This window comes from Siphateles boraxobius, unplaced genomic scaffold, assembly GCF_051911475.1.
Source record: "Siphateles boraxobius isolate OS27281-9 unplaced genomic scaffold, OSU_SipBor_1 55, whole genome shotgun sequence".
NCBI classification, from domain to species: Eukaryota; Metazoa; Chordata; class Actinopteri; order Cypriniformes; family Leuciscidae; genus Siphateles; species Siphateles boraxobius.
The window spans coordinates 6,900,146-6,914,804 of record NW_027509181.1 but is presented as its reverse complement, the minus strand read 5'-3'; the positions used below and the strand labels follow the sequence as shown (position 1 = coordinate 6,914,804).

General features: G+C 34.7%; 2 protein-coding genes across 3 annotated transcripts in view; both read left to right on the top strand.

Annotated features, from left to right (window-relative positions):
* dnajc9 (DnaJ (Hsp40) homolog, subfamily C, member 9) overlaps positions 1–14,659 on the top strand; it is a 298,727-nt gene that overhangs the window by 149,019 nt on the left and 135,049 nt on the right. The gene's annotated exons all lie outside the window — the stretch shown is intronic.
* taco1 (translational activator of mitochondrially encoded cytochrome c oxidase I) lies at positions 8,830–14,102 on the top strand. Of its 2 annotated transcripts, none has more exons than XM_077205933.1 (5): positions 8,830–9,370; positions 9,568–9,674; positions 10,992–11,122; positions 11,477–11,639; positions 12,666–14,102. In XM_077205933.1, exons 1-5 carry the CDS (start codon positions 9,160–9,162, stop codon positions 12,873–12,875), a joined length of 822 nt encoding a protein of 273 aa, XP_077062048.1. In that variant the 5' UTR covers positions 8,830–9,159; the 3' UTR covers positions 12,876–14,102. The 2 variants fall into 2 exon arrangements, with proteins under 2 accessions (XP_077062048.1, XP_077062050.1); XM_077205935.1 differs by having other exon boundaries at positions 8,892–9,370; positions 12,783–14,102.

Genomic DNA, 14,659 nt, shown 5'->3' with positions numbered 1-14,659 from the left:
CTTACAACACCCACCACTGCAAGCTCTATGCATTAGTCGGTTGGCCGTCATTAACTACTCGGCGCTTAACTCATTGGTACCAACTTATTTACAAGTCTGCATAGCAAAGTCCCGCTGTACTTAAGCTGTCTAATTACCTTTGCTCTACCTACCCGTAGTCTACGATCTAGTAGGTATATAGCCTTAGTCACTCCGAAAGCTTGCACAACATTTGACCGCCAATCCTTCCAGTTTGCAGCTGCCAACGACTGGAATGAACTACATAAAACCCTAAAACTTGAAACATTCATATCACCAGTTGCCTTTAAACTACTCCTTTCTGAACACCTGTCCGATCTATGTACCTGCTAGCTATCTTCAAATTCTCTCTTTTATGTTATGCCCACATTGCACAGTTGACCTCTTTCACCTGCACTACTGTTATATCTGCTGACTTTCTTGTATTTACTTTTGTTGCTCAGATATTTCTCAAATGTTCTTTCCCATAATCGCGGTTATACAATCCATGCACCCAAATGATTTACCTTCTAGACACACTTTAATCCTTGTATATCCAGTAAAATTATTTTTTTTTGTACTATTATAAACTCACCTAAAGGATTATTGGGAACACCTGTTCAATTTCTCATTAATTCATTTTTCCATTCAGTATTTTCATCTGCTCAGTTACTGGGATTTTCACGCACAACCATTTCTAGGGTTTACAAAGAATGGTGTGAAAAGGGAAAAACATCCAGTATGCGGCAGTCCTGTGGGCGAAAATGCCTTGTTGATGCTAGACGTCAGAGGAGAATGGGCCGACTGGTTCAAGCTGATAGAAGAGCAACTTTGACTGAAATAACTACTCGTTACAACCGAGGTATGCAGCAAAGCATTTGTGAAACCACAACACGCACAACCTTGAGGCGGATGGGCTACAACAGCAGAAGACCCCACCGGGTACCACTCATCTCCACTAAAAATAGGAGAAAGAGGCTACAATTTGCAAGAGCTCACCAAAATTGGACAGTTGAAGACTGGAAAAATGTTGCCTGGTCTGATGAGTCTCGATTTCTGTTGGGACATTCAGATGGTAGAGTCAGAATTTGGCGTAAACAGAATGAGAACATGGATCCATCATGCCTTGTTACCACTGTACAGGCTGCTGGTGGTGGTGGTGGTGGTGTAATGGTGTGGGGGATGTTTTCTTGGCACACTTTAGGCCCCTTAGTGCCAATTGGGCATCGTTTAAATGCCACGGCCTACCTGAGCATTGTTTCTGACCATGTCCATCCCTTTATGGCCACCATGTACCCATCCTCTAATGGCTACTTCCAGCAGGATGATGCACCATGTCACAAAGCTCAAATCATTTCAAATTGGTTTCTTGAACATGACAATGAGTTCACTGTACTAAAATGGCCCCCACAGTCACCAGATCTCAACCCAATAGAGCATTTGGGATGTGGTGGAACGGGAGATTCGTGCCCTGGATGTGCATCCCACAAATCTCCATCAACTGCAAGATGCTATCCTATCAATATGGGGCAACATTTCTAAAGTATGCTTTCAGCACCTTGTTGAATCAAAGCCACGTAGAATTAAGGCAGTTCTGAAGGCGAAAGGGGGTCAAACACAGTATTAGTATGGTGTTCCTAATAATCCTTTAGGTGAGTGTATTTTTAAAGAATTTTCAAATATATTCGCTAGTGTTTTAGCTATGCTGTTCAACAGAACCACATATACCTTATCCTCTTATTGTGTTTTACTATAATCTGTAATTTCTAAATAAAAGATACAGATTGTACTGAATGTCAAATTTGCTTATTTTGCTCAAAGATAAGGATTTATTGAGTCCAAATGTCATGCAAACAAGAAACTATGCTTCTAACCACAGCTCGAGAGCTGTCGTTCCAACCTCACGACTTTGCGATGCTGTTTGCGAATGTTTGCCTGAGTTTGCTGTCAAACTCAGGCTTAAATACACAGGCAAACAGGGGAGCTAACAAGATAATAGATGAGACACACCTGAACAGATAACTCTAATCAAATCAGTAACTATGGAGACAAGCAGGTGGGAAACAAGGATGACTGATCTAATAGAACAAACGGAGAAGCCAACTAGAAATACAACACAATGAAAACTAAATGAAAACAGAACATTATATCAGTTAATGAATTATTTTTTTTTTACTGTAAATGTAAGTTAAATCTATAAAACCTAAAAATATTTCTGCAAAGAAAGTTTTTCTTTACAGTGTTATGTTGATTGGATACTTTAGGTAAATGTTTCACATATATTTGCCCTTAATTTGGTCTAATTATTTATCATAACATTTTATTAATTTCAAATATACTAATGTAGGCTACCTAAAGTAGTTCTGTAAGATGCATGCACTTAATAACTTACAGTTATTTAGGGAATTCTATTAATCAAAATAGTTAACTATTGATAGAGAAACGAACAAATAGGAAGAGATCTTTAGCTTTGCTTAAGCACTATTTGATTTCATATTTGATAATAGCCTAGCCTACTGTATTCAGTTGGAGCGGCAGGTTCCGATTATCTTAACAAAAAAAACAAGTAGTTAATTTAGAACTTAAGACTGCTTTTGACCCACTTAATTTATAAGTCTTTATGTGTCATTTCACAATTACTTCTGTTGTCTCTGAAATATGGTTAAAGTGTAGGCTAATCTCTCTTCTTTCTTTCTTCTTTTATTTATTTATAAAGCACTTTAAACGCAACTCAAAGTTGACACAAAGTGCTGTACAATAGCCTACAACTGAAATCGGATACAATACAATACAAATACAACAATACAAAAAAAAACCCACAACACAACAAAATACAAAATGCAGCACCAGCACGGCACAGCGCGGATGAATCCAATGTTTTGAGGAGAATGTGCTGTCAGTCGCCGCGCCGGTGTGGATACTGTCATTCGGAATCACAGATTCTGCTTTTTTGAAGTAGGGGCCTATGACCAACATAATAATTTTCACCGGAAAACGTCATCTGAACAAGAAATTAACATCCACTTTTGTTCTGAATAACTAAGGGGAAAAAAGCATTGCAGTAAATTGCGCTGATTAAATCTATGCGTATCACGTCAACCGTGCAAATTATAGGCTACATTTGTTCTCAAATTGTTAATGTTAACAACATAAGCATTGCGTGACTGTAATATGTATTAGGGCTACCTGTAGTTAAGTTTCCATTTCTCTGCAGCCTTCTAATTGGCATATCAACAAATTAATGTTTCTTAGAACTGGTTCTCTTTTAAATAGCCTGCAAACACACGTAGCCTATCTGTAGGCTAATCAGATGCATTTTTATGATGCATTTTGGAATAGGCTATAATCAAATTTTTACCTTTCAAAAGCCCTTGTTTTCGCATGGGCCAGGTTGAAGTCTCTTTTTTTCTGTAGCCACTCCGAAGTCCGAAGTCTTTTACATTTTACTACGGGTGAATCTCCAGTTGTCACTGGTGATGGTCGTTTGAACCTTTCTGGATCCGCCATCAAATGAATACGTTTAATTATATCAAGTGCTGTGAGAAAAGGCTATAAATCTCCACCTCCAACATCATCACACACAACACATCTTCTTTATGTGTACAGCCTACACATACATAAAGTTTTAATATCATTTTAATTTAAACTTGTATGTCATGTATTATAACTGCAGAATTGTAATAATGAAGTAGCAGTTTTGTATATTTAAATTACATTGACTTTAAACATTATATCGAAATACACACTACATTAAAAATTACAATCAAGTAGCCTACTTTATATGTGCTTTATAGGGTTAGGGTTTTATGTGCTTTCGTGTCATTCATCAAAGAAGCATTGCAGATCATTGAAACATAATAATTTAAAAACGTATTTAAGAAATAATTGTCGAAAGCACACTTAAAGATAATATTGTCACGGACATTCAGTTATTTTGTAATTATTTGCATTAGTTTATCATGGACTCTTAGTTCGTTTTCATTGGTTTCCTGTTCTCCTTTGTCTAGGTTCCCACCACCTTTTAGTTGTCATGGCTATTCATTAATTATCACAGGTTTTTATAATTTGTCCCTCATTTACCTTTGTATTTAGTTCCGTTCAGTGCACTCCTCAGTTGTCTGTTGTTGCTTTTGTTTTACACGCTGTACACTACTTGGATTATCTTTGAGTCGTTTAAATAAACTTTGTCTGATTTTTATTCATCATCGTCTTCCTCTTTGGACTACATCGTGACAAATATAATATTAATGTCTTTTAGTCATTAATATTATATTATCGGCTAATGCCTGTTTTTTAAATACACTTTTAAGATCTGAAGTTCACTAAAAGTGCAAAACCACTTAACACAATTCTTTTTCACAAGGGAAATGCTAGACAGATGTGGGTAAAGCACTGTATTTTACAGCCCTGTTCCGCATGTACATACTTGCTATAGTAATTATAATAACTGGGTAATGACTAGATAATAACCCTGAACCTACCCCTAAACCTAACCTTAATGTAACTTATATTGCCATAAGTGTACGTATAATAAAGTGTGCAACTCAAATGTGTGCAAATTGGCCCCATGCACAGTATTTGTAATTAAGTTTTAATTATTAAGTTTCTGTTATGAATAAAGCAGGGAAACCAGGCGTACTCACCAGAGCTCTGGCTTTCATCAGCACACTGCACAGCACAAAAGCCACGGCGACCTCCACTGACAACATGCTTAACCCAAGACCTTTGACCTTTTCCAGAACTTCTGCTCACCAGAGAGCTCCTCTTACTTTTCAGGACATGGTGGTCTCATCGAGGTGCAGAGAACAGAAGTCTGTAGCCGTTGCCGATTTATTGTTATTCTGACGCTGATGTGTCCACCAGTGATTCATCTGTTTGAGTCAGACAAGTATGTTGTTTTAGCTGAGGTTAATTTATGGAATAACTGGATACACTTACATGTAGGCAAATTTCAAATAAGTAAAATCGCCTTTTTTTTATAAAGTAAAAAAACATAACAAGTAGAAGATGACAACTGAACGCTCTTTACCCATCAAAGAAGATATTCTTCCATTCCTCTGATTCTTGATTTTTTCTTCTTCTAAACTCTTATCCTTGATTGGAGATGAGACTTTCATTTGGAGATCTGTTAAAGAGAGACTTGTCTGCCATCGTAGAGATGTGATCTCCTGCATGTGAGTATGTGTTGTGAGAGTGTTCAGCGAGGTTATTAGTGTGATGGTCATCACTGGCCCTCGGCTGTTGGGCTCCACCACTGTTTATCATGTGGCATGAAGAATGTTAACCCTTCACTGTCATGAGAAGACAAAGCCCTGACCCTCCTAATTACAAAGGTTTCTATTTTTCTAAGCCCACTCCTGCACATACATTACGAACACACTTCTTTATATGTGACTCTGGAATACTAGATTGTGACTGATCATTGCATTCAAATATTTATAAATTGTATGACTGAGCCACTTGTATCCCTGCATGCTCTTTTTCTACTCACATGAAGGATAAACAGTGTGACACATGAATCCAGATAACCCATAACCTTCCCCTTCAGTGATCACCCTGACCGGGTTTATTTTGGAATAATAACTGACTAATTGCACCTACAATATCCACGGCTGCTTACTGTATTTCCTGGCTTTGTGTGAAGAAAACAAAGAACAAAACAAAACAGTTTTCTTAATATCACTGATATACTATTATAGTTTTTACTAATATCTTAAATTAGTATTGTGTGTGTGTGTGTGTGTGTGTGTGTGTGTGTGTGTGTGTGTGTGTGTGTGTGTGTGTGTGTGTGTGTGTGTGTGTGTGTGTGTGTGTGTGTGTGTGTGTGTGTGTGTGTGTGTTTTCTTCTTTCTTAATACTGTATGTGTGTATGGTTTCATTTAGTTAGTACATCAAGTTACAAATGTTGCCATGCTAACTATAGCTGAAATAAAAGAAGTTTCAGTTTTTTATACAATTCGTTTAATTTCAATTAACGTTAATTTTAGTTCATATTGGCTAGCTTAACAAAAAACTTCTAGCTTTAGTTTGAGTCAATTACAATAACCCTGGAAACACACACACAAACACACACACACACACGATTATGTATCATTATACATGATTATGTAATATACTGTATATTCAGATGCATATATATATGCATCTGAATATATATTAAATAATCAGAATAATTTGAGATGTTTTTTCTCGAATGTTGTTTTATTCATATTTCATATAATAAACAGTTTGCTGTTCATATATTATATTATATTATATTATATTATATTATATTATATTATATTATATTATATTATATTATATTATATTATTAAAGTATTTTTTAATATTTTATATACGTTTTTTTACTAGGCTACTTTGTTACTGGCTACTTAAGTAGCCTACATTTTTCAAGGCATATCTGTACTTTATCTGAGTATTTTCATTTTGGGGGAAATTTTCTTTTACTTCACTACATTCCAAAGCATAAAATTGTACTTTTTACTCCACTACATTTCATATAAACATCTCGTTCATAGTTATTTACAGAAAAAATCGTCACTCGCTCCGAGACACGAATAGCTGTGTCAGATTCGAGAAAGAGCTGAATCTTTTGAACTAATCTGTTTAATAGGTTCACAAATCACGATTAATTTGTGAATTGGACCAATTCGATTTCATCTGTTCTCAAGTCAACACCTCACTAATTCAAATGATTCAGTCAGAGCAAGTCTCTAGTTAACAAACTCAAAATGATCCAAGAACCGGGAGATCCTCAGTGATTAAGTGCTCATTTTAGGTTCTATTATTATAAATGAAAATCATATTTAGGTCACAACTGTTAGCTGTTTGTGAACTAAATTTACTGTAAAAGTGTGAGCTGTTTAAGCCTATTGTATGAAATGCTTAATCGACATCAGGACATGTCCAGATAGCACAGGTATGCTGCAAGATTCTGGAAAGCATCTGCTGTTTACTAACATCTGATAGACAACTTTAAGATGTCAGTTTTTCATACATTCTAAATCATAAACATCTTAAAGACATTTTCTAAAAGTTTATTTGACATCTGACAGGAAACGTCCTATAGACGTATTGCAGATGAGCAAACACTCTAAAAAATACGTCTTCCAGATGTAAACGTACATCAAATAGACGACTCCATGATGTACGCCATCAAGTCTGAACGGGGAATGTTTTAGGTAAAAACATAACGTAAAAATACCACAAATTATGCTCATGCATCTTCCCCGTTCAAATAATGTAAAACAAATTTTTGTAGCGTTCTTACAATGTTAACACATTTTGTATGTGACGTCTGTTTTTGTATGTTTATATTTTGTCAACAACACACATTATGTTTTTCCTTGAATTATATAATTATCAATGCACTGATCAAAATTATTTTGTGATGAAGTAAAAACTACAGAAAAAAGCAATGTAATTTACATGAAAAAGTTCAGGCAAGAATAAAAAAAACCAAAGTAAATTCTATATTAGTAATCAATTCAAGCGTGTATGAAAACGTAAATATCAACGTTATAAAATGAAGTAAAATTACTCAACTTTTCTGATACTTGTGTTCCCATCATGCACTGGGCCTTTTCACTGTTTTCCAGCTGTATTTACACTGTTTTATCATTACTTTTGTTGTTAGGATTAGTAACTTGCCATTTTGTGACATTTGGAGTTAATTTTCTACTCAAAATGACACATTCAAACATCCATCAAATGTTACCGTCATTGTGTATTGTCTACCAAGTATTGAGATCTCTGTGTTCGTTCACATAACATGTAACATCTGTTCTGATATAGACATGGCGTCTTACACAATATCTATTGTATTAATTACTTAGAAGTTTCTAAGTAAAGCATTTATTTTAAAAGTCTATGTTTTAATGTTTGAGTGAAATGAATGTATTGCAAAGGAAACTTCAACTGAATAGATGTTACTTAACCTTTTACTAGCCAAGTTAAAATTTCTTATTTTCTTTGTTACTTTCATTAACTTAGTTAAGTAGAGTTTACTTAATTCCAAATGTGAAATTTACTTAAAAAAAATATGTGAGCAAAAACGTGCCAAAGAAAAATTAAGTAAATTTTAATTAATTTTAAAATTAAGTAAATGTTTTTTTTTTCAGTGAGTAATCCTAGTTATCAGTGTATGACAAGTTTTGTTAATGAAATAAAAGGTTTTCTGAAAGCAACTTGCACTGACATGTCTTAAAATATTTTAGTACCATTGTTTTGTCTCAAGATGCACTGCAGTATTGTGCAAGGTTTTTTTCTAAGACACGTTTATAAAATCTACTTACATGCCCTAATTGAACTAAGGCCTAATCCTGGCTTAGTCTTAGCCCGGTCATTGGAACATATATATATATATAAGTTTCTGCATAATCTTCCTATTGACTAGTGTCGCTATAGTTGACCATTCATAATAATTCATAATAATGTCAGACTGAGCTGTAACCTATTTTAGCTATTTGTATAGCTACATTATTTATAAATTGCAAAATAGATAAATATTCATCAATCAGTTCTTTTTACTTTTAATACTAAAGTAGGCCTACAATAAAAAATTAAGTACATTTGCACTTTTACTCAAGTAAAATTGAAAAAGGAGTAGCCTACTTAATACTTTTACTGGAGTAATGGGTAGCTATCTGTACTTGTACTCAAGTACTTGATTTGTGTTCTTCGTCCACCACTGATTATATTATACAATTTTAACTTTCTGTAGAATGTGGACTGAAATAAGTTACTGACAAAATGTACATAAAAATAATTCTAAACTCTATCAAAAATTGAGAACGATCGCACTTAAGGACTTTTATTTTGGCATTATTTTTTACACCGGTAATGACGCTTGCAGTGTTGCTTTCTCTTGGGCTCGTGTGGGAAAAATTATCCCTGCAAAAGACAAGAGCTATGGCACAATTTTATGTTACCATTTAGTTTATTTTCGCTAATAACGAGCACGGAATGTATTGAATAACTGTAATAAACCGTTATTTAAACTATCCGGTTTTTTACAGTCTATGTTTAAAACGTGCATGTTGAAGCTCAAGACCTGTAACGTTAAGCCTTACAGCATGACATTTTAAAGTTCGACCAAAGTCATTTGATTTTGGACACATAACGCTACTTCTGTTTAGAGAAGGAAGGACAGTGATAATAGACATGATGCTGAGCGCTTTCAGATTGACAGTGAGAGTGTCTTCAGCGGTTCAGAGAGCCTGTCAGTGTCCAGCAAGAGCACTGCACTCGAGCCCTGTGCTCTGGGCAGGACACAACAAATGGTCCAAAGTGAAGGACATTAAAATACCCAAAGATGCTGCTCGAGCCCGTATGATTGCTAAGTTCACCATGATGATTAGGATTGCAGTCAGAGGTGAATGCATTAGATTTTACTAAAAATTGCCATTATCCAATCTGTCACTTACCAACAACTATGGTAATACCATGGTATTCTTAAGTGTACAATGGGGCTCGTTTTTTTTTAACCATGTAAAGAACATAGTATTTACCATGTGATACATCTTCCACTACACTTGTGCATGCTGAGATGACCCTGTGCTTGTGTTTCAGAGGGAGGACCCAATCCAGAATTTAATGTTGCATTGGCACAACTTCTAGAGCAGTGTCGGAACAAGAATCTTCCGAAAGCCACCGTAGAAGGAGCTATAAAAGGAGCTGTAAGGCAGATTTTACCATTCTAAATAAGACTGTATACACTTCTTAATCATTTTATATATATATATAAACCCTAAATTTCTTCATGATTAAGAAAATTAGGTTTTCACCCTCACAGTTAATTTTTTGCCACTGCATGCTTGAATTTATGTTTGTATATGATAACATAGTATATAAGATTCTACATCTATACTGCATTTATTTGATAAAAATACGGCAAAAGTATTAAAAGAGTTAACAATTTGAATATGTTTTAAAATGTCATTTATTCCTGTGATGATAAAGCTAAATGTTCAGCATGATTTCCATTACACGAGAGTAGATGTTAAAACTTCATGCTGATTTGTACTCGGCTTTCGCCAAGATAAGCACCAACTAAGACATAGCTTTACAGTAACCTATGCTTCTCCATCCATTTGCGCTTCTTTTGATTTACATCACCATATGGAAAGACTCCAGCCTTCAGTGTCACTTGATCCTTCAGAAATCATTATAATATGCTGATTTGCTGCTCAAGGAACTTTTCTGATTATTATCAATGTTGAATACAATTTTTGCTGTTTAACATTTTTGTGTGAACTGTGCTGCAGCACCATTCAAAGGTTTGTGGTAAGATTTTTTAAATTTTTTTAAAGAAAATAAATTAATACTTTTATTCAGCAAGGGCTCATTAAATTGAACAAAAAAGGTAGTAAAGAATTTATAATGTTACAATAGATTTCTATTTTAAATAAATGCTGTTCATTTAAACATTCTATTAAAAAAAGAATCATGGGGGGAATATGTATTCTGGTTGTATGTATTAGGCAGCAAAAATAGTTTTCAACATTGATAATAATATTAAATGTTTCTTTAGAACCAAATCAGCATATTAGAATGATTTCTGAAGGATCACGTGAGACTGAAGACTGGAGTAATGATGCTGAAAATTCAGTGTTGCCATCAGAGGAATAAATTGCATTTTAAAAATATATTTAAAAAGTAAACAGTTATTTGAAATAATATTTGTTCTAATATTGCTGTTTTTTTTATTGAATAAATGAAGCCTCAATGAGCATGAGAGTCTTTGAAAAACATTAAAAATATGTTTTTACATATATAAATGGGATGACTAAGAATGAGTTTTTAACTAGATTTAAATAAATAGTTCGGCCAAAAATTACAAATCTGCCAGTCATGGTTCTGTTTGTTCCCACATAGCAATCGCTAGAAAATAAGATCTTTCAAAAATACTCTAGAATTTTCTTTTCAGTTAATCATGCATTTTATGAAATGTTAGCATTAACTGGAACTCTTTTGTCTTTTTTAATGTATAATAGAAGTCAAAGCCAGGAGTACAGTGTCTTTATGAGGCCACAGGACCGGGCGGGTGCACGCTACTCATTGAGGTTTTGACTGACAACAACACACGATCCCACGGTGAACTCAAACGTATCATGACGAAACATGGGTTAGTACTGATGAGTTGTGAAGATAATAAGATATAAGTAGGTATATGGTATATATGCCTAGTTTTACAGACAGGGCTTAGATTAAGCCAGGATTAGGCCTTAGTTCAATAAGGACATTAAACTAGCTTTTATAAACATGCCTTAGAAGAAAACATTACTGATGTGCATCTTGAGACAAATCAATAGCACTGACATATTTTAAGATTTGTCAGTGCGAGTTGGTTTCAGTTAAAACAGCTCAAACATGCATTTTAGTGTGGGACTAGCTTAAGCCTTGTATGTGTAACTAGGCAAAGAAGTAAAAGTAAACTAAACTAAAACTAAATCTACAAATTTTCTCTGTTTGTCCACAGCGGGGCGCTGTGTGAAGGAGCACGCCGTAACTTTGACAGGAAAGGTATTGTGGCAGCATCCAGAGATGGCATCTCCTCTGAGAAAGCTCTAGAACTGGCCATTGAGGCAGGAGCTGAAGATGTGCAGGAGACAGAGGATGAGGAGGAGAGACCCATACTACAGGTCTGAGCACTCTCTCTTAACTGGATTGTACAAAATTCAGAGTTGAAGCATTTAAATCTGCCTTTAAATTCATGAGTGTGAATTTGAATATCCTTGGCAAACATGCCCCAAAAGGATGGAAATTTAAATTGGATTGGAGTTTGATCATTTATTAATTCACAACAGGCACAAAATAAAGGAAGTTGTAGTTTTATAACAAATTGACTAATTATGCTTATTTATTCCCTGAAATGTGGAATGCATGGTTTAATTAAATATATCCGATCAGTCAAGAAATAATGATAGTTTTTTTAACAATAATAAACAGCCATGAATTAAAATTTTATTTTTGCTGTAAATCATCTGTTCATCGGTATCTGTTTATTTTCATATAAATTTATAAAAACTAAATCTGTTCATTATATTGACGCATAACCACATAGGTCAATTAAATATTATCAGATTTGAAAATTAAATATAAATCACTATTTGTGGCATTTTATACACTGATTACTAAAGAACCCTGTGGTGAAAATCAAGTTTTTAACATTGTTTATGTCTATGGGGTGACAAATCATGTGCAAATTCGGCAGCTGTGTGACTCTGAGATGGTGAACGGGGGGGACATGGTTTGTGTAACATTAGAAACACATTATTAGCTGTTTGTTAATGTATTCAAGCAAAAGGCTAATCATATCAATTACTGTTATGTGTTTGACGTTGTAGAGATCGATACATAATACTCATTACCATTCTGATACATCTGATACACAGACAACCCTGTATAATTCACTCTTCCCCTTCTGAATCAGTTTCTGTTTCAAACATGTATGGCTGAATTAAACCAATATTTCCACTTGCCATTGTGTAGAGTAGTTTACTACAGCTGACCCATTGATTGGAGACTAATTTGTATATTCAGAGATTTTTATTTCAGTGACGTTCTACTGTATACCCCCTGTTTATATATTGCCACTAATTAGAGGATTGTGTAGAATTTGTCAGGAGAAATTGTCTCAATTATTAATAACCATCTGTCCCTTTCAGTTTGTCTGTGACATGACGTCTATGAAGGCTGTGCGGAATGCTCTAGAAAGTCTGGGCGTTCACACACTGTCAGCCGGACTGGAGTTTGTTCCTCACACCCCCTCTCTCCTGACACAGACCCAGCTAGAGACAGCGTTCACCCTGCTGGAGGCTGTCAATGACTGCCCTGATGTGGTGCGGGTATGGGACAACATCCACGCACAGAACTAGTACTGTAAGTCACAGATGGACTAATTCATGCTCTACGTGCCTTAAGAGCAACTGAAACAAAATGACCTGCTTGGCCAAATTTGATTGGACTTTACTTGGATTTATTGTGTGATGATTAAATGCTTGATTGACCTTGTTGATATATGTTCATCATGGCAATAAAGAAGACATATTAGTCATAGATGTGTATCATTTTTAGTAGCATTATATACTGAATGTTGTGATCAGAAAACTTTTGTTATAAGTTAAGATTAGGCATTAATCACAATTGAATATCGGAAAATAATTCTGTATAAAAAGAGATAGAAAGGCAACTTGCAATGACTTTTTCCCAGAATCTGTAAAAAAAAGGAAAAGCAAAGCTGCTCTATGCAAATGTTTATTGAACAGTGAGACTCAGGGGCAGGAATTAATCGTGGCTGAGGGCAAAAATGACACAGGAAGTGAAAAAAAAAACTGGCCCAGATATTTCTTTTAAACATTTGATTGTGTTCATAATATTCTTGGCCTGTCTAGTTATGGGTTTAGTTCCTCAGCAGACACTGTGTTTTTCTTTAGCTGTCAAATATCTGTATTCACTGTTTCAGAGGCGAATGTTGTCGGATGTATTACTACTATCAATTGGTTTTTGATGAGCTAATGGGGGAAAAATCCAAATAATTCCAAAACCTGACACAACGTGTTTTAAAATTACATCAAAACCTACAACACTGGAACCAGACAATAAGTTCAAATGTATTCTAGCAGAGCGTTTACCATCATATTTTCAGCAACTTTTGTATTTGATGATAATTTCATTTTAAGTTTTGTGTTTTTTATAAGGTTAGACATTTTTTTCATAAAATTCAAATCCAGTGGTCATACAGTATATTGGGACTTATTTAAAAACAACAAAACATATTACATACAAGCTGTGTTTTAAATGGTAATGGTGTGTTCAAGTCATGTTGGAGAGACTGTATTTATGAGTTGAAAACACATGAAAGCCACCACAATGTCGTAATTACGAGTGGGAAACTCGGAACTTTGCGTTGGAACCATGGCAGTGAGAAAATATGGGGGATACAATAGCATGTGTATTAATGGTAAATTAGTTGAAATCAATGAAATTATATATTTTTTAATTTCAAATAAAACTATCTAAGTTGCTTGTACAAAATACAACAGTATTGTACAATTACGATTCAATTTAAAGCACCTTCATAAATTGAATAAAAACACCAAAAACATAGAGATTCTTCATTCATAATTTTGTAAAAAGTAGAGTTAAAAGTTTTGTAGAAAATATTCATTGTGATTGTGCTCCGACTTAAGTGACACCCCAGATGTCATAAATACGAAATTCCCTGGAAAACTTGAACGAAACTTAAGTTCTTCCATCTAAGAAGATATACGACTTAGTGTCATAATTAATGGCCTTCGTTTGGGACGTCATTATCAGACATAAGTATGAATATAGCAATAAATATGCATATACAGTTGTAATACAGACTTGGCGTCCTGTGCGTAACCTAAATCATGGCCAGTCAGTTCTCAGAAAATCCTGTTTCACTGATCAAGGCCACTTCCTGTCTTTAGTGATAGAATAATGATGAATTATCAATAGGTCAATGTAAAGCCCCATCAAAGGCCTAGAGTTCAATCTATATGTGATGTGAATATTGATCCAACACTGAGTCTCTTCCCATTCGCATATTCATTTTTTCTGGTAAGAGGTTGGTCCTGAAGGCAAAAGCACTCTGTTGATTCAACAGAGTCTGAAAACGCCAATAAGAAATAATTGT